Consider the following 20,908-nt stretch of genomic DNA (forward strand, 5'->3'; position numbering starts at 1 on the left):
AATTTATAAATTAAGTTTGCCAAAAAAAATTAAATTAAATAAAAAATTGAATCTACATTATGATCAATTATGATTCGACTTATAAAAAAAATGATTAACATTGTATAAATTACCTGTAATGCAGAATCTTCGTAAACTTCTGATGAGTCACTTATTATTATTCTTGATTCTTATTATTATTTTTAGTACTTAAATTATCTGTAATAACGTCCGTGTAAATAAAAAGTAACAAATAATACTTTTTGGTGTTGGTTGATTTCTCAATATTCAAAACGTCACGTAAAAGAAAGTGCCCTTGGCATCGGAATGGTGTCAAGTTTTTAAAGATTCGAATCCTCTCCCATTATTTATGCCAAAAACAGTTTAATTTTTAAATACTTTAAAAGCGATTAGAACACGTGGAAAACGATGCGATCCAAACAAGTGCTCGGATCTCACTGAAAGATGACTTTAGTGAGAAAAGAAAAACGACGAGCGAGGATGGCTTTGATGCGGCATGAATGTGACTGGCTCTTTGCCATTACTCGTATTTCCAACACGACTTTACTCCCACCGTGGTTTATAATATACAAGGAAGGATTACCTTCTTTGAGATTAGCTATACTGAGCAAGGAGAGATCGAATCTACATCCAAACTCGTCTGCCTGCAACCGGCTGTGCTCGAGAGTTTTGGTTGTCAGCAGTTTTCCACTCCACTGGCCAAATCTTCAGGGACAGTTTCAACACTTCACGCTATTTTGTACAAGCTGCTATAAAACTTGAGCCTCCAGGGTGACTTAACCTATCCGAATACCCCCCCCCCCCACTCTCCTTTTAAGTCAACTTTTTTCTTCGATTTTATTTGATAAATTCCTAGAATAGAACACAATACATAATATGATAGGAAAATAAATTCTTCGAACAAAATTAATGAGTGAAAAGTCGAATCTTTGAGACTTTTTTTGAGAATTTTCAATCAAATAGTTGAATTTAACAAAAAAATTAAACTGAATAACTAAACTCACAACCAAATAGTTAAAGCTTCAAGCAAAAGTGAATAATTTTCAGCCAAATAGTAAATTGAATCTTCAAACGAGAAATATGAATTTTCAATCGAGAACTTTTGTTAAAGAAAAATAATTTTCAATCTTAAGAAGAAAAATTGTCAACAAAATAGTTAAATTTTCCAGTTCAATAACGAATCTGCAAAAGAAAAATTAGTTTTCAAGCGAGAAGTTTAATTTTCACGGAAGTAGTTAAATTGTAATAAAAAAATTATTAAAAAAGAAAAAATATATAATAGTTGATATAGTTTATCTAAAAAGACGAATTCTGTGCAAAAAATGTAATGGTTGATATTCAACCAAAAAAGATTTAAAAATTTTAATTAAAAATAGTTGAATTTTTAACCAAATCCGCAAGCCAAGAAGATGCAATTTTTAGAATTAAAATGAATCTTCAACTAAGAAAGATAAATTTTCAAACAAGAAGTTTTCTTCAATAAAAAATGAATTTTCATTACAAAAGGATGAATTTTTAACAGGGCAATTGAATTTTAAAACAAAACGGATCACGTTTTAACAAAATAATTGAATTTACCAAAAAATCTGATTTGCAACCTATAAGGATAAATTTTTAACCAAATGGTCGAATTGTCACACAAAATTGATTAAACTAAAACAAAAAACAGTTTTCTTCACATTAAACAGCTGAATTTTTACTTTTTACGAAGAAGTTCAATTTCAAAGCAAGTAATATAATTCTAATTAAAAAATGATTAATTTAGAAAAAAAATTTATAGTTGATATTTTAGCGAAAAAAAAATTATTTTATTTTTTTAATCAAAAATATTTGAATTCAGACCAAAAATAGGAATTTTTAACGTCATAGTTAAATTTTCAACAAAATAATTGTTTTTTCAACAAAGTAGTGGAAATTTAAAGAAAAAATGATCAAACTTTAATAAAAAATAGTTGAATTTTAACCGAATATTTGAATTTTCAACAAAACAATTAAATTTTCAAATTCAGTGATGAATCTTTAACAAACAAAAAAAAGAATTTTTAAGAAAGAAGTCCAAGTTTCAACCAAGCAGTTGAACTTTGGATAAAAAATGATAAATTCTTAACAAAAAATATAATAGTTGATATTTCAATAATAAAATTTTATTTTGAATAAAACATAGTTGGATTCATCAAAAATGATAAATTATGGAGGCAAAATTTAATGATTGATATTTTAAACAAAAAATATTTTAATTTTTTAATCAAAAACAGTTTCATGCAACCAAAACAGACAAATTTTCAACAGAGCAGTTGAATTTTTAAACCGATTAAGATGACTTTTTAACAAAACAGTTAAATTTTCAAAAAAAGAATAATAATAACAATAACAAAGAAGTTGGATTTTCAACTAAGCAGTTTAATATTCAATCAGCAATGATAAATTTTCAACGCAAAATATAATAGTTGATAATAATTTAACAAACAAAAAACATTTTAATTTCTATATGATAAATAGCTAAATTTGAAGAAAAAATGAGAATTTTAAACAGAATAGTGTAATCATCAACAAAAACAGATTAATTTTTAAATAGACAATTACATTTTTAAGCAAAAAAGATAATATTTCTACAAAAAGTGATGCATTTTCAAAGCAAAAAGCCGAATTGAGAACGAAGGAATTTAATTTTTAGCCCACAAACGAAGAATGGCAATACAGAAATAGACGAATATTTTGATTCATGATCAACATTTTTCAAAAAATGGCTTCATTGCATAAAAAAATCTTAAAAATCAAATACACATTATGATAAAAAAATTTGTCAGAATTCTCCGTTTTTAATACAATAATAAAAAAAAGCATTTTAATATTAATTTTAATTACAATTTTAAAATAGTATTTTAGCCTAGTAATAATTTTTTCTTTTCGTCAGCATAGCTATTTCTTGAAATTATTATCGTTGAGTGAAAAAAATTATTATTTTTGTAATACTTTTACCAGAAAAACCTTTCTCTCAGTGCGATACCGTCACACTAATTCTTTATTTTTTCGGAACAGAATATTTTCACTCGCTGCCGAAAACCAATTTTTCAAATCTGTAAAATTTTAAGCGCAAAATTCATTGACAATTAACTCGGAATTGGTTCACTTTTTAAAGTCAAAACTGCTTTATCCTCATTCAGAAATTCAATATCGCATTCTGTTCAGAAACTCTGAGACTGATTTCTGAAAAATTTGAACTGGGTTTTTCACCACGAAAACGCACATGCTCATCGATCGCAGGTTATTAAGCAATTTCTGGTGAAATACGTCTTTCACAACTTCGTATCTACGTCTTGAAATCACATTTCTTTGAAAGGATACTTTAATTTGGAAAACAACCGAACATCATATAGAGCTAAATAAGGACTTTAAGGGCGCTGCCGAAGTTGTATAAACTGTAAGGCCTTGTTTCGCCAGAAATTGCAGAATAAGCTGCGGTCGCCACTTTTTTACACATCACTCACACTTCTTACACATCTTGAATTATTTCGGCTGCCGCAGACCTGCCATAACGAGGGTAATTTTCCAATTAAGTACGATCACTTTTAAATCAACTATCCCTCTCTTTAATTTACTCTATCCTCATAAATAATTTAAACACAAAGAAAATTATGAGTTACAGAATTCTTATTTCATACGGAATGAATAACTTGATGAGTATATCTTTGACCCTATGGTAGATTCGTAATGAAGTAATAGCAGGATATGCAAACAGAATTTTAATAAATACTTCTTTGTCAGCAATTTTTATGAAAACTGTCACGATTTTGACTGTCGCTGCTAACAGCATACAAAAAAGGGCTAACCTTCTGGAAATTTTACATTATCCTACGAACAACAGAAGGTAAATTTGCCAAAAAAAAAATGATAATTTTTAAGTAAAAAAAAAATGGAATTTCAACAAAATACTCCAATTTTTAACCAAAACGATAAGTTTTTATCGAAAATGATGAATTATAAAAAAAAAACAATTTTCATGAAAGGAGTTCAACTTTCAACCATTTCTTTGAATTTGCAACTAAAACAGATGAGTTTCCAAACAACAAGATTAAGGATTAATTTTATACAAAAAATACGAGTTTTCACCACAGTTGAATTTTCTAAATAGTTTAATTTTAAGGCTGCAAAGATGAATGTTTAACCACATGGTCAAATTCTTAAATTAAAAAAAATTATACTTGAATAAAAAAAAATTTCAGTTTAAGCTAAGTAGTTAAATTTTTCAAATGCAAACACACATTTTTAGAAGATAGTTGACAGTTTAACCAAAGGGACATCACAAAAGAAGAATATTCAACCACGTTGTTAAATTTTCAATAAAAAAAGATTAATTTTTAAACAAACGAAAAAATAAAAAATTTCTACCAAATGAGATAAATTTTCAACCAAGGAAGATTTGTCATTCAAAAGAGAAAAGTATGTTCACCAAATTATTAAATTTTTAATCCAAGCAGGCGAAGTTTGTACAAAGCAGGTATTTTTTCTAGCCGAAAACATTAATTTTTAACCATAAAGATTATTTTCAACTAAATAGTTAATTTTTTACCAAAATAACAGAATCTTTAACTCAAACAAAAAAAAACTTTCAACAAAACAGTTGAATTTTTAATCCAAAAAGAGAAAAAAAATTCAATCTTGAAGTAATAAAATAAAATGTTTATCAAATTAATTGAACTTTTTACCAAATAATTTAATTTTCAACTCAAGAACGATCAACTTCCAGGGAAAAATTAAATAGTTTAATTTTCAGGAAGAAAAATTAATTTTTATCAAAGAAAAAAGTGTTCAACAAAATAGTTTAATGTTTAACCAATCAAATTATTTTTTAATAAATTAGTTCAACTTTCAATCAAGTGTTTCAATTTGTAACTGAAAAAAACGAATTTGCAATAAAATAATTAAATTTGTCACGAAATAGTAAAAATTTTAACGAAAAAAGATGAAATCTTAATGAAACATTTAATAGGTGATTTTTTAACTAAAAACGATCAATTTTAAACAAAAAATGAAATATTTACATTTTCAGTTATAAACTAATTTCAGTCAAGAAAAGCGAATTTTTAACAAAATACTTCTATCCTAACCCAATAAAATCAATTCAATGACAAATTTAATAATTGAATTGTTAACTAAAAACGGGCAAGTTACAGCCAAAAATAGATTATTTTTAACCGAGTTGTGGAAATTGTAACTGAAAACAATCAATTTTCTATAGATAATAAATTAGTTAATTTTTCAACCAAAAAGAGAGATCTTCACCAAATTCCTTAATTTTTAATTGGAAGCGATCAATTTTCAATGAATAATGAAATACCTAAAACCTAAATATTAAGTTAAAATAATTAATTTTTGTCTAAATGTTTCAATCTTCCAGCCATCAAATTCAATTTAAAAAATTAGTTTTGAAAAACGCAAAAGGTATTTTCAACAAAATGTTTCAATTTTGAACTAATCAGATGGATCCTCAACTAAGAGAATTAATTTTTAACAAAGTAGCGCAATTTTCAAGAAAGCAATTAAATTTTCAATCTAGAAGAATAATTCTTCACCAAAAAGGTTCCATTCACAACAAAGTACACACATTTTCAAACCATTTTTTGATTTTGAAACAAAAAACGATCTATTTTCAATCAATAATGGAATAGTTGTATTTCCAGTTAAAAAATTTTTATTTCCGACCTTATAGTCAATTTTGTTAATAAAATAAATTAATTATTAAGTAGTATGCATTTCAACCAAGTTATTTTATTGGCGAAAATAGATTCTCAACTAAAAATTGAATAGTTTCATTTTTTACTAAAAAGGGTCAATTTTCAATCAAAAATAGAATAGTTAAATTGTCAGTTTTAAAAATTAATTTTAAAGCAAGAAAAGGCCAATTTTGAATAAAATAGTTAAATCATCAAACAAATATTAAATTTTAACCACATGAGATAAATGTTAATCCAAGATCAAGTAGTTGAATTTTCATCCAAAAAAGATGAATCCTCATTTAAAAAACTTGATAGTTGTACTTTTAATAAAAAACGTCAATAAAGAAAGAGAATTTATAATAAAATAGTTCAATCTTCAACCATATAGTATAATTTTAAAAGAGATGAATTCTGAATTCAAAATTGGATGTGTAGGGTAGAATTTCTGCATTCAAATTCGACTATCAAAAAGCCTTATGAGCGCGGAAGGTGGTTTTCTGCAGTTTTTCTCTCCTCTGGCCAAATTTCCACGCAAATTCGAGTACTTCTAATATGTATATATCTCTGTTTTACTGGTGTTATCAAAATAAAAAGACATTGTACAATAGATAATAATACCGATTATGTGTTTGTTGATGCCTTAAACATATTGAGCCAATTTTTTGAAAAATGGCCAAACAGTCAATTTGCTCATGACAATTGTTTAAATAATTAATAAATCTTGAAAATTTGCAAAGTATAATATAATTTAAATGGAATAATAGAATTTATTTATAAAAGTTATTTAAATAATTACAAATTCTTGTAATTTTACAAAAACAACATAGGAAAGAGTCATCGGAAAGATAAACTTAGTTGAGTCTGTAAATAAATTATGTCTATTCCTTGAAACATAGTCAAACTCTGCATTTTTTAGAACATTGTTTAAATAAATAATTATTATTGTAAATGTGGAAAGTAACGCAGGGAAGTCCCATTTGGAATATATTATTTGTTGCTTCCGTAAACAAATTCAGCCTATTCCTTTGAAAATATCTAAGTTCTGAATATGTTTAAGAAAACTGTTTAAATGATTAATAATATTTATAAATTTGTATCGTATCGTAGAAAAGAGTATTCAAAAATACATTTTTATTTGACTTTGTAAAGAAACTGATCTTATTTGTTTAAAAATAGCTAAACTTTTAATTTTTTATATAAATTTTTTAAACAATTAATAAATCTTGAAAAGTTGCAAAGCATAATAGAAAAAACTCAGCGGAATGATATTCTTAGTTAATTCTGTAAACAAATGTAGTCTATTCGTTGCCAAATAGCCGACATTTGAATTTGTTTATGGAACTTGTTTAAATAATTAATAATTCTTTTAAATTTACAAAGCAATACAGAAAAAAGTCATCGGAAATACATTCTTAGTTGACTTCATGAACAAATTGTGCCTAGTCCTTGAAAAATAGCCAAACCCTGAATATGTTTGTAAAAATCGTTTAAATAATTAATAATAAATAAATTGGCACAATGTCGTAGGAAAGACTCATCGAAACCTTAAAAATGGCCAATTTTGCTTATGAATTGCTTATAAATTTGCTAATGACAATTTTTCAAAAATTAATAATTGCTAAGAAATTTACCAAGCATCGTAGAAAAAAGTAATCGGAAAGATATTTTAAGTTGAATCCGTTTTCTTTAAAGATAAATGAGCCAAGGATAAAGACTTTTTTTATTATCTAAACTTCCTTAAATTCCAAAAATAATTTTAATTTGATTATTTTCTAAAAAGTAGCACATGATGATTTCGTATTTTTAATTGTTTAAGATTGCAATAAAATTTATACAGTTAGAAAAACGTTATATTATGTGAAAATGTAATTGGAAGTTAAATAAAATAAAATTCTAATCGTTCATAATTTTGTATTGCTAGTTAAAATTTGAAGGATGTAATTCTCATTGAAAATGTAAATAAAAGTGAAATAAAATAAATTTCTAAATTTTCATAATTTGTATGGTTTATTATTCTCATAAAAAAATTATTTTCGAAAAAAGTGAGGCTATATAATTTTAAAAGGAAATAATTATAAATAAACCAAAATATTACTTAAAATTCTAATTTTTCCTTTAAAATTAATTAGCCTAGGATGAAATTATATTTTCAATTGCTTATGATTACAAAAATTGTTTTAATTTGAAAGAAGAAATATTTGTTGAAAATGTAACTAAAATAGAAATAGAATGAATATCTAAATACTCATAATTTATTATCCACTATTTATAATTATAATTTAAAAAAAAATTATAATTGAAATAATCAAATTTTTTAAATTTGCTTGAAAGCCACCTAAATTTTGATAAAAATTAAAAATAATATCACAGGATGAATACACTAAAAAATTTTAAGATTAAATGATTATTTTAAACAAAAAATTAACCCCAGTCGAATTATGTACGATCGCAGTAACTTATCAAGAAAACTCTTCTCATCGATAATGTAAACAGATGCGATAATCTTCGCAACTCGGATCTACGAGGGTAAACGTGTTCATGCCAATTCAGTTGTTAACACTGACCGTGATTTTTATGCCTGTGGAGCCAACCTTAAATGCCGCTTTTCAAGGTCATGGGAATGAAATGGATACAAATATCTATTTCGCTAACAATTGTGACTTCCTAGATATATAATAGTCATGAAATATCAGTTCATAGATATGTAATGAAAAAAGGGGAACTTCCGGTTCGCTACACAGGCATAAAAACATAAAATAAATGACATTTCCTTCACAATTGTCTAATCAATTTGAAAGCAGACTTATAAGCCAGAATAATGTTTCTATATTTCTCATTTTTTTTACCAATTCTATGTCCTACCCAAATTTGCTAACTCCAGCGTTGCGCATTAGACGACGTCAGAATTATTCTTCTAACCTCGATGAGACTTTCGCCGAAATATATTTAATTTTTAAGCATTCCAAATTTACTCGCAGAACCTTTTAACTTTTGTTTGTTCTGTGTTCTTCATGACGCGTGCATGATGTCACACGTCTAGCGGATCAAACTCCGCGGAAAAACCAATAAACTGGGAACTTCCCATCGTCATGCTTTTCTCCGGTTATCAAATATGTGGGTTTTATCTCTATATACTAGTCATACAAAGTAATAAATATTTCCATTTATACTTTTCCAGATAGACGGAATCACATTTCGCTATTTTTCTACTTAACATTCACAATCAGAGGTATAAAATTATCTTCATCGGGGATATCTATGGAATAATTGCATGCATTATCCCATTGCCACATTGAAAAAAAGTTTTATTTTGAACAAAGGAAGAGCGCTAAAATGTGCTGAAACAAAATTAAATCCCAATTGGTTCATATTGACCAGTACTTATATCTGAAATAATCCAATTGTTTTTGGGTTCCAGGAGACATAGGAAGGGATGGAAGGGTGAGGGGGTGATTGGAGCGAACGCACCCTCAGATTTAAGACAATATAAGACATTAAAAAATTTGTATATCTTAATTCTCTTGAAAAATGTGATAACTTTTATTGTTATTTTATTCTAATAATATTTTATTGCACAAGGTTGGTTATTTACAGGTCACACGAAAATACCACAAGACGATTTGGGAGAGAAGAGTTTAGTAAAATTTTACTGTTTCTTATTAATTAACTAAGCAGTTCAATTATCAAATAAGTAGTCGCGAATTTCCAACAAAAAATTATAAAACAGAAAAAGAATAATTGCTGATAAGGAAAGATTTTTATTTTAAATCAGAAACAGTTGAATTGAAATCAAAAAGAAGAATTTTCAATCAAATAAATACATTTTCAACGAAAAAGATCAATTTTCAACCTCGAAAATTAATTTTCTACAAAAGAAGAATTTTTAACAAATTAGATAAATTTACAATCGAACAATTACTTTTTTAAACTAAAAAGATCAAATTTCAGCGACAAATGGAATACTTAAATTTTCACTAAAAAGAATTCTTATATAGAAAATTAATTTTCTACCACATGGTTACATTTTTAACCCAAAGATATTAAATTGCATCAAAAATGTTCATTTTCAACAAAATAGTTAATTTTACAATAAAAAAAAACATTTGCCCTCATAAAGGGAAACTTCAGCAATGTCGTTCAATTTTCAAAAAAAGTCGAATTTTCAGAAAAATAGTTGAATTTTTAGTCTAAGAATATCACTTTTTATTCAAAAATGTAATAAATAAATTATCATTTAAAAACGAACATTTTCAATTTAACAAGGCAAATTTTTTATCAAAGAAGTTGAATTTTCTACTTACTTCTTGAATTTTCAACTAAAAAATATAACATTTTATACAAAAATGACATAGTTACATTTTCCGTTTAAGAAATTAATTTATAAAAAAAAGAATTTTCTACTAGTTAAATAAAACTCGAAAAGATGAATTTGAACAAAATAGTTCAATCCATAGCCAAAAAGGTGAATTTTCACAAAAGAAGATTAATTTTTCTTCCCAAAAAGACGAATTTTCAATCAAATGAGTGAATTTTCCCCAAAACAATTGAGTTTTTCACTCAACAATACGCATTTTCAACAAAAAAGTTAATTCTCTGCCAAGAACTTAATTTTTCAAATAAATAGTTTATTTTTTAACCAAATTGTTTAAATTTCTAACCAAACGGTAGAATTCCTAACAAAACTTGTAATACTTGATATTTCAATTAAACACTATTTTAATTTGAAATAAAAACTGTTTACTTGAAGAGTTCAAAAGCAAAAAAGTCGAATTTCTAACAAAATAATTGAATCCTCAACAAAATACATGAATCAACAATCAAATAGTTAAATTTTCAAATAGAGAAGATGGATTTTCAATTATAATTTTCAAACAGAGAAATGGATCTTGAACCAAAAAGAAAAAGTTTTAACAAATAGTTCAACTTTCAACCAGTTTTTTGAATTTTCTACTGTTTTGTAACAATGAACAACTTCTCAAGTTTTTAACTTACGGCAGTATTATGGTCCAAATTAAAACAAAAGTTCTCTTCGTACCAACAATGTAACTTTTTTGTTAACTTCGAATGTTCATGAATCAATCCACGTGACTCATATCAAGAAGATAAAAAATATACATATTTTTAATTTATAAATCAATATTGCTAGATCATAAGAGGTCATAGAAGGTACGTCAATAGATCATTCGACATTTCTCGAAGACGCAAACAAACGTGTCAGATACAGTACTGATAATGTTCTTAATATGTGAGAGAGTTTTTCTTATAAAAAAAGAATAAACCATTTTCTTTTTCATTTTTTTTTAAATATTTTATATTTCGGTACTGTTGATCATCAAAGGTTCAACTATAGGTTGATTTATAAGTTTCGAAGATACGAATACATACACTAGATATCGTATTGTTGTATTTTGAATGTCATAAATGTTTTTCTCATATAAGAGAGCTAATTTTGTTGTTGTTGATGTAATATATAAACTAAAATAAAACTGCTTCCAAAAAACCGATCTAGCTCAAAATCCTATCAGACTTGAATATCAAACACAGCTACAATTTGTCTAAATTTCATGATAATAACTGTTTTACTTTTCGAAATATGGTGAGCAGAAAAAGAAGTTACATAGACACAAACGGAGAATAAAAAAAATGGTATTTTTAAGCTTTAAATTATTGTAACAAAAAGAATAAAACCAATTTCTCTCAGTTTCTTTTTCATCTATCTGTCACTATGGCCTGCTATGACATCACTCTGAATACCATCACTCCCACTTGTTTTTTAACCATATGCTAAATCATTTTTTAGTACATACACTCAGACATATATTACTTTGATTGTTCATCTAATCTAAATAAAAAATGTAAACTTGGAGTTAACCCAGTTTCTGAAACTTTTAATATGTCTGAATCGTTATGAAAAAAATGAATGAAAATCAATATCAAAAATGGTATTATAGGTGTTTTTATATTTAGTATGCAAATAGGCTTATAATATAAACCTGTATTTGTTGACACAGACCCATTGTAACACAATATAAAAATTTTCTGAATAAGGCAGAATTATATAAACTATTAATAAATAGTTAATAAACATTTCTTTCCAGATGTATAGGAATGATATGCTATTTTTGTATATCACATGCTCTCGCATCCTTATATAATTTAAATACCATTAATTCTTCGCTTGCAGCTCGTAAAAAATATAGGTTCCTCTTTATTATAAACAACTTATGTAATTGCAATTTTTGGCAGAATATTATTTTTAGGGAAGTTTTTAATTTCCTTTAACCATATGAAAACTCCAAGATCCGTTCATTAAACCTCTTTATCTCGACTGACCTTGCATAAATTGACTTCCTTCTATGCTGACAACCTTTGAATTTTAAATCTATTGTATATAATCTGATCATCATATTTTTTAGCAGAAAAAAAAACGTTTGGGACATTAAAACTGATTGAAATCGTATGAATAGTTGTGCTCGGGGTTCTGCTTTTAGATTTTGCTGAACACAGCGGGATAATAGAAATAGAATAATAAGTGGTCACGCTTTAGGTATATATAAAGAAGAGGATGACTATTAAAAATAAAATTCAACATGTGTTTACATACGGCAAAAATAGATTTGTAAAACTACAAATAGAATTTGTTGTAATTTTTAGCCAAATTCAAAAATAAGGGAAGATATGTGCTTCATATGATATTCCCATTATGATAAAACTTTTTTTTATCTTTATGGTTTCCATTGAATTACGTCTAGAAGAATTTGTTTGTGTCTTTCGGTATCTTCGTTGTTACAAGTTTTTATATCCTTTATGTTTTCCAAATGTCCTTTTAGAAGTTTCATTCTACCTTCAGGTGCCTCAGCAATATTTGTAAGAGTCTGTATAAACAATTAAATGTTGTAGCTTTATTAAATTTTACATCAAAAGTACTTATTTTAATGAAACATATTTGTTTGCTGAAAAGAAGAATACAAATTAATAATAATAATGACATATTCTTTGGACGCCAATGTAGATCTTTGAACAGTTTTTCAAACAACTAAATGCCCCTACCATTTAAAAAATATCCTTAATAATAAAAAATGTCCTAGGCCTAAATATAAACATATCAGAAGGTTGGAAAATTAAGGATTATTTTCAGGGTTTATTTAAATATTATTTATGAGTTGAGGATAAAACTTGGAGTTTTTTTTTAAGGTATCTTATGTAATTATTTTTTACTCTAAAATATCTTGTTTTGTAAAGACATTTTGTATTTGTTTCGTTAAAAGTACTAGGGAGAATTTTTAGGGTGTTTTGAATATTATGGTCGGTTTGGGGATATAACATAGAGCCTTGTGAAGGTGACTCTTATGATTATTTAAGATTGAAATTTTTGGCTATTTTAATTCAAGGAAACTTCGCTGATGTTTTTTAAAAGTGCTATAGTTGTGGTTTTTGAGGTTGATTAAATATTATTTTCGGATTGGGTATATAATATATATTCTTGCAAAGGTGAAAGTTTCGATTATTTTTAATTGAAAATTTATTTAGCCTTTTTCGTTTCAGGCTGCTAAGATGGAGTTTGTTAAAACTGATAGGGGTTGTTTTTAGGAGTCGTTTAATATTATTCTTAAGTTTGGAATATAACTTAGAGATTTTTGAAGATTATGTGTGCAATTATTTTTAATTTTAAAATATCTTGGCTGTTTTGCGTTGTGACACTAGGAAATTGTTTTGTTAAAAGTGCTTGGGGTGGTTTTAAATATTATGTTCAGATCGAAAATTCTTATTTAATATATTATATATTATATAATTATTATATTACATTATATAAAGTTTTCGATACAACTTAAAGTTTTTTTTTAGTGTGGTGTGATTTAACAAAAATTGATTGTTTCTGTGAAGCCCGAAAAAAGCTTTAATATATACCTCATTTTATCAGTAGTGGTTGTTTTCGGACAATAATTTTGTGATTTTCTTTATGCTAAAAATAAAAGGTCAAACCTTCGATATACTTTTTCTTATACTAATTTCGTAATTTTTTCTTGGGGGGTAATTTTTTAGTGTTAGGGGTTGATTTTAAGAAATTAGATATGGATGTTTTAGATAGTTCAGAATTGGGATCTACTTCTGGGTACTTTTAGGTAATAAGTCTTGCTTCTTAAACACCATTTTTCTTAGTTTTTGAGAGCCCAAAAAATCCCAAAAATTTGGGGTGGTTGACTTTTTTAATTTTGAAAATTTGCTGTAGTAGAGGTACTGATTTCAACCCAAAATTCGGTTTTTTGAAAAAAATAAAAGAGCCGAATAAGCAGAATTGGTACTCAAAAACAGCCTAACGTCAGTTTTAAAAATTATGAGATTTGAAATGCATAGTTTAAAAATAATTTAATTTTCTACTATTTTATTCTGTTTGATCTAAAAAAATTTCAATTTTCTTTGTTTGGAAAAATTTTTGGTAATTTTTTTTCCCATTTAATTATACCTGTTATTATGATTTTGGAAATTTCCTAATATCATTTTTTTTAATTGGCTACCACAGTTTCGTTAGGGATTTTCACTCCCTTCACATTTAAAAAAAAGAAATATTTGAGCAACGAAAATAAATAAAATAAATAAATTTTTATCCTCTAAGATCCTTGAAGGTAATTTAGTTTCTTAGATGAGGAAACGTTAGATTTTCTTTTAAGCCAAAATAAAACTAAAGAAAGTTTTTGTTATTTAAATATTTAAAAACTAAAAAACAATAATGGACATTTTTTAATCCATAAAATATTAAAATTAAAAAGAACGTTGATTACCTTCTATCACAATCGGATTAGCTATGATTACTAGTGGATTAGCTGGGATAAATAGTGAGTTATCTGTGATTACAAGTGGATTGCTAAGGATTCTACTGCATTATTTTTAATTAATTAAAATTACAATTGAATTTTCTAGGGTTACAAATGGATCATCTATGATTACAAGTGAATTATCCAGGATTATAATTGGATTGACTAGTATGAAAAGTGGATTACGAGGGATTGCAAGTACATTACCTGGTATTAAAAGTGGATTACCTTGTATTACAACCAGAATCGCTATGATTGCACATGGCTTAGCTAAGATTACTAGTAGATTAACTGGGATTACAAGTGGGTTACCAAGGATTCTACTTGATTATTCGGATTACTTCAAATTATAATCGGATTTTCTAGGGTTAGAAATAGATTATCTGTGATTAAAAGTGAAAAACCTGGGATTACAAATGGATTAACTGGTATTATAAGTGAATCATCTGGGATTGCAATTGAATTGCCTGGGGTTATAAGTGGATTATCTGGGATTAAAAGTGGGTTACCTATTCCTACAAATTGATTAGCTGGTGTCACAAGGGGATTAGCTGAGATTACTAGTGAATTACCTGGGACACAAGTGTATTACGTGGAATTACAATTGGAAGGCCAAAGATTCTACTGCATTTTTTGCATTACTACACATTACAATTGTATTTTCTATGATAATAAATGGATGATATATGATTACAAATAAATTATCTATGATTACAAGTGGATTACCTGCGATTACAAAAAGATTACCTGGGATTTCAAGTGGATAACATTGTATTACAATCCGATTAACTGGGTTTACAAGAGTATTACCTGGGATTACCAGTGGATTATTTTGGATTCCAAATGGGTTGCCAAGGATGCTATTAGATTACTTAGATTACTTCAGATTAAAAAATGGATTGTATAGGATTTTAAATGGATTACTTTTGATTAAAAGTGGATTTTCTAGGATTACAAGCTGATTACTTAGGATTGCTTTGGTTTTTGTGAATTAAAATTGAATTGTCTAGGATTACAAGTGGATTACTGGTATTACAACTCGATTTCCTGGAAGCGAAAACAGGCCACCAAATATTATGCAAGATTTCTTAATTACTAAATTACTCTGGATTACGTGTGGATTATGTAGAATGACTTTGATTACGCCAAATTTCCAACAGATTACTAGAAATTATAATTCGATTACCTAGGATTACAAGTGGGTTGCTAAGAATTATACTGGATTACTTGGAATCGGAAATCGATTACTTGGGATTACAAGTGGATTGCCAAGAATTACACTATATTACTTGAATTACTCCAGATTACAAGTGGATTACCTATTATTAGAAGTATATTACCCGCATTACAATTAAATTCCCTAGGATTACAAGTAAATTAACTGGGATCATACGTGGATTACAAGTATATTACTTAGGATTTTACTATATTCTGTGGATTATATCAGATTGCAAGTGGATTATCTCAGATTAAAACTGGATTACCTCAGTTTACAAGTGGATTACCTATGATTTCATGTGGTTAACGAAGAATCACTTGCTTCAGGTCTAATGCTAATTGTATTACGCAAATTTCGTCTTGATTGCCTAGGGTTACTAGCGAATTAACTAGGATCACAACGGATTACCTGCGATTATAAGTGAGTTGCCAAGGATTATACGAGATTGTTTGGATTGCTACAGAACACGAGTGCATTGCCTATTATTCCAACTGGATTTCCGAGGATTACAATTGGATTATACTGTATTAATTGGATTACCTTGAATTATTAGTGGATTAATCATAATTTTAATATGATTACCTACGATTACAATTGGATTTCCTAGAATTACGAATAGATTACTTAGTTTTGTACTGAATTGCTTTGATTGATCCAAATTGCAAGTGGATTCCGACGGATAATAAGTGAAATTCGCTGGATTAAAATTCTACTACTAAGAATTATATTAGATTACTTGGATCATCTTGGATTACAAGTGAATTAATTAAAATGACTCTGGGTTGGCTATGATCACTGTAGGATTACCACTGATTACACTGGATTACTTGTATTACCCCGGATAGCCATTTCGAATAATCGGGTGGTCCAAGGATTACCAAAGTTGTTTCCCCCTCCCAATTTTGAATTCTGTATACCTTTAGAGCCATAAGTTGCAATTCTTGACTATGATGATCCGATACTAAATAAAGGAGCCTAGACATAATTTGCAATTCCAAAGCCCTTAATTTGCCAGGAGTAGTTATAGTAACGAATGCTATAATATTTACTGCTTTCGTATGTATAGGACGTCTCTAATACGTAAAAAAATTATTAATAACATATAAAATCCTAAGAAATATAATAATAGAATCCACCATTTCTGACTAGGGCTGGTTCTATTCATAGTTATCTTCAACTTACTTCGTCATTTAGCATATCTTTGAGAGTTGATAAAAGATCCATCTCTAAAGCTTTGGCTTTACCCAATTGCTCTCTACAGAGCATAGCCAAGCAGGCTAATGTTCCAGTCAGAATGTTCTCATCTTTTCTTTCTAAAAGCAAAACTAATTTTTCAAAAACACCAATTTCAATTGCATGCTTTTTTACATCTAGATTGAAGAGAGACAGCAGAGTTTCCAAGTGAATTATCTAAAAAAGTTTATGTTAATATTTTTCCATTTTTATTCGAATAGCGGTAGAGTCACTTTGCTTTCAAAATTTTTTAATAATATAGCATTACCAGTATATCTTTCTTCTCAAAAGTGATAATATCAGCAATTAAATCCACAAAGTCGAGTGTACAAAGCTTCTCAGCTGCTGTGAAAAAAATAGTTCGAAACATAAAATTAATTTTTTCTGAAAAAAGATCTACTCTCGTTATTTTTAGAGTTGATGTTCTGTGGCTCGATTCTCAGAGTCTAAAAATGACGTTAAGTATTTTCTGTTATTTGAAGAGTTAAGTTGATCAATAGATTAATTTCTATTGCCATGGTGGTCAAAAAGATATCTACACTGATCGATGGTAATTTTCTATGACGATAATATAGATTCCTTTTAGTTAAAAACAAATGGTTAATGATAGTTGGTATTGCCCTCAGTCGGCAATACAGATTGGAGGTATAGATCGCTCAGTTTATATATCAAAAAACCATCTTGCCAACTCTCCTCTTTATTTATCTCCTGATTCTCCTCCTCCTGTTCTATGTCCTCATTTATCTGCTCACCTATCTCCTTCTCTTCCTCCTTCTCCTCTTGCTCTTCTTAGATCTCCTACTTCCCCACCACTTACTCATTTTCTTCTATCTCCTTATCGTCTCTTCCTTTTTCTCCTTCTATTCTCATATCTCCTTCTTCAACGCCTTCACGTCTACTTAGCACCTTATCTATCTCCTGACCCACCTCCTTATCTTCTTTTATCTCCTCATTTATCTCCTGCTTCTCCTTAAAACCCTTCTCCTGGTCTTTCAACATGAGGTGAAAGATAAGGAGGAGGATGTTAAAGAGAAGTAGAAGATTAATAAGGATGAGGATTAGGAAGAATATAAGAGATACACGAGGAAATAGATAAGGAGGAGTTAGAAAATGATACAGAGGAGGAGGGTCAGGAGATAAATGAGGAGCAGATAGACACCAGAAACTTGTAAGACTACACAGCTGTGGGCTCTGTACGAACTTACAAACAGTCGACGCAGGTACAAAGCAGATATACAAGGCGGCGCCGTACCTACATTTTGCGGGCGCCTGCACCCAAGGAAAAGACGATTTGATGCAGTATCGAAAAGCAGTACGGCGTTGAAAAGGGATTGGGCCACGGAGGCGCTAAAATCGCAAGTGTGTGTATGTGTGTGCGTGCACGCCGAGACCGAAGAAACGAAGATCGGTCTTACAAGTTTCTAGTGTATGATGAGTTCGTGGAGAAGGCGATAGAAGAAGAGAAGGAATATGATAAGGAAATAAATGAAGAGATAGGTGAGGAGGGGATAGAAAAGGAGGAAGCTCGGCAAAGTCGATCATTGATATACCCACTAAGATTCGATCTATGTTAAGAATCTGCATTATTGGCTGAGGTTGACAACTACTGTGGAAAACTCAGTATGAAACACAACCTTAAAAAAATTCGTATGAATTTCTACACGGTGAGAAATTTCAAGAGATTAGTTCTCGGAAGCGCGTGATTTTAGAGCTACAATTTTTAGGTGATTAAAAGTCTTGGACTCTGAGAAAATTTCAGACCTATGCTTTAAAAACAAGGGTTCCGAGCTCTTAGTTCTTGCACCAAAACGTAATAAAATCAAGGAGCTGTACCATAAATTAATCTCCCAAAATTTCTCTCCGTGTACAATATAGAATTTTTTTTATTTTGAAAGATAAATTTTCTTGTCTTAACTCACCTACCCAAGAACGAGCTAACATCTCAATAGTTTCAGCCATTCTAATGCGAACTGCAGCCAAACGATCTCGTAAGCCTTGAGCAAATTTTTGAACAATTGTCACGTTTTTTACAATCAAATCTCGCCCAATTGATTGAGCAGCAATCGATTTGAATGTCATTCCTACTCTCTCCCTCAAATAAGAATCGTCCGATTCTAGAAAATTTGCGAGTCTAATCAAAACATAAATTAGTAAAATGGAATAGGTTCGTGTGGCATAAAAAAAAAACTTTTTACACCACGTGCGAAACATTTGTTCAAAATTTTTGTTTCGAAAAAAATTATTGGGAAATTTTTTCAAATCGTTAAAATATTGTTCGGGCGCAGGAACAAATTTTTTGGACCGCCATCTGAGAAGAGTAAAAAAAATTAAAATCGGGTAATATCTTCTGTTTGGATTTTACATTTGAAAATCGAATTTTGTTTTCCACAAAAGCAAAATAAAAGCATTTTTTCATGATATAATAAAATTTTTCCTGGAAATTGATTTCAAAATTTTTTTTAACTTTTTTAAATGCCAAACAGCAAAATTTATTCCCTGGGCTCAAACGATTAGACTAATTGTAGCATTTTCACTCGGCTCTTATACATATAATGATTTTGCGATTTTTTTTAATAATTAAAATTTGTAAATTTGTTGACCTTTCTGGAATTTGTAATTCAATTGCATAGAAGAGTTCTTCTGGACGAAAAATAAGGTCAGATATAGTTGTTACCGCTCTTCTGACAACCAAGGGGTTATTGCTTTGCAGTTCTTTTTTCTGTAAAAAAGTAAGGATGGTCCAGGCTCTTTCTAAAAAGTAATTTTTATATCGACAACTCAAAAAAATAAACAAAAAAGTTTAAAAGGTAAATATTTCCTAGAAGAAAAAAATACGTTTTCGTCAGTTTTATTCAGAATCGTCAATATTATCTGTGTCGAGTTGAAATTCAATATTTTTCTTTGCAATTAGCCATAGAATACGAATAAAATATTACTTTTTAAATATCACCCCCATAAGTATGTTTCATAGGTTCCCAAAAAACCCCATACCTGAAAAAATGGGATTTGCGATGTTTTTACGATTTTTTAAAAGCCAATTATTTCTAATACATAGAATTTTACTTTATACTGATAATAAAGTGTTTAAATAAATTAGTTTAAACAATTGATTATTGTTTATAGCAATTTTCTCTTAGAATAGATTTGGAAAGTTGTGGTTTTTTCAATCATTTTTCTACTTTTTGTCCAATTTACAATTAGAGTGAGGTAAATCCTTAATTGAAGTTAACAAAATTAATTTTTTCAACAATTTATTATTATTGTTAATTATTTTCATTTGAATAATGCTAGAAAGTTGCGGTTTTTTCTGAAATTTTCAAGTATTTTTCTACTTTTCGTTTGGAGTGAGTAAATAATTAATTTAATTTAGTAAAAATAATCATTTAACCAAATTTTTGTATACAACTATCTTCTTCTTTATTAATCCATTTTTTACTTATTAAAGTAATAAATAGTGAAAGTTAGCAAACAGTTCTTTAAACAATTTATTAATGTTTATAATTACCTTTTCTTAGATGGGCACTAAAAGTTACGTTTTTTTCTGAACCCTTAAACTTTTTCTCCAATTTAAACTTAGTAAGGTAATAATTAATGCAAGTTAACAAATATGCCTATTTAAAGAATTTCTTATTATTTATGACTAACTTTTCTTAGAGTAATAGTAAAAAGTTGCTTGTTTTCTGAAATATTTTGTTTCTCTTCAAGTTTTTAATCATAAACAAATAATAAGCGAACCTTAACTAGAATCATTGTTTGCATAATATTGTATTATTTCAAGTGAATTATATCTACTCTTTTTCCAATGTTTAGAATAAAATTAATTTTAAAAAAAGCTATCTTACACAAGAGACAAAAACAAAGAATAGAATAATTAGGTTTAGGTCGAAGGACTATGTCTGAAAATGACTTTTAAAAGTTTTTCTTGG

At 28.1% G+C, this 20,908-nt stretch overlaps 2 protein-coding genes across 9 annotated transcripts in view; both read right to left on the reverse strand.

Moving 5' to 3' along the window:
* LOC117174107 (leukocyte elastase inhibitor) overlaps positions 1-560 on the reverse strand; it is a 25,673-nt gene extending 25,113 nt beyond the window's left edge. For 2 of the 4 annotated variants that reach the window (XM_033362862.1, XM_033362861.1), the window contains exon 1: positions 114-560. The gene's annotated coding sequence lies outside the window, so the exon portion shown is untranslated. The remainder of the gene's footprint in view (positions 1-113) is intronic. The other 2 variants (XM_033362858.1, XM_033362860.1) reach the window with 1 other exon arrangement.
* An 11,155-nt stretch (positions 561-11,715) lies between these two features.
* Positions 11,716-20,908, reverse strand: part of LOC117174720 — an 11,570-nt gene continuing 2,377 nt past the window's right edge. For 2 of the 5 annotated variants that reach the window (XM_033364034.1, XM_033364032.1), the window contains exons 3-9: positions 19,583-19,701; positions 18,902-19,113; positions 17,251-17,327; positions 16,932-17,159; positions 16,667-16,822; positions 12,322-12,592; positions 11,717-12,084 (exon numbers count right to left, since the gene is read on the reverse strand). In XM_033364034.1, coding sequence (XP_033219925.1) covers positions 12,443-12,592; positions 16,667-16,822; positions 16,932-17,159; positions 17,251-17,327; positions 18,902-19,113; positions 19,583-19,701 — 942 coding nt within the window. In that variant the 3' untranslated portion in view covers positions 11,717-12,084; positions 12,322-12,442. Of the gene's footprint in view, positions 12,085-12,321; positions 12,593-16,666; positions 16,823-16,931; positions 17,160-17,250; positions 17,328-18,901; positions 19,114-19,582; positions 19,702-20,908 lie in introns of all 5 variants that reach the window. The other 3 variants (XM_033364033.1, XM_033364035.1, XM_033364036.1) reach the window with 3 other exon arrangements.

This window comes from Belonocnema kinseyi, chromosome 6, assembly GCF_010883055.1.
Source record: "Belonocnema kinseyi isolate 2016_QV_RU_SX_M_011 chromosome 6, B_treatae_v1, whole genome shotgun sequence".
NCBI classification, from domain to species: domain Eukaryota; kingdom Metazoa; phylum Arthropoda; class Insecta; order Hymenoptera; family Cynipidae; genus Belonocnema; species Belonocnema kinseyi.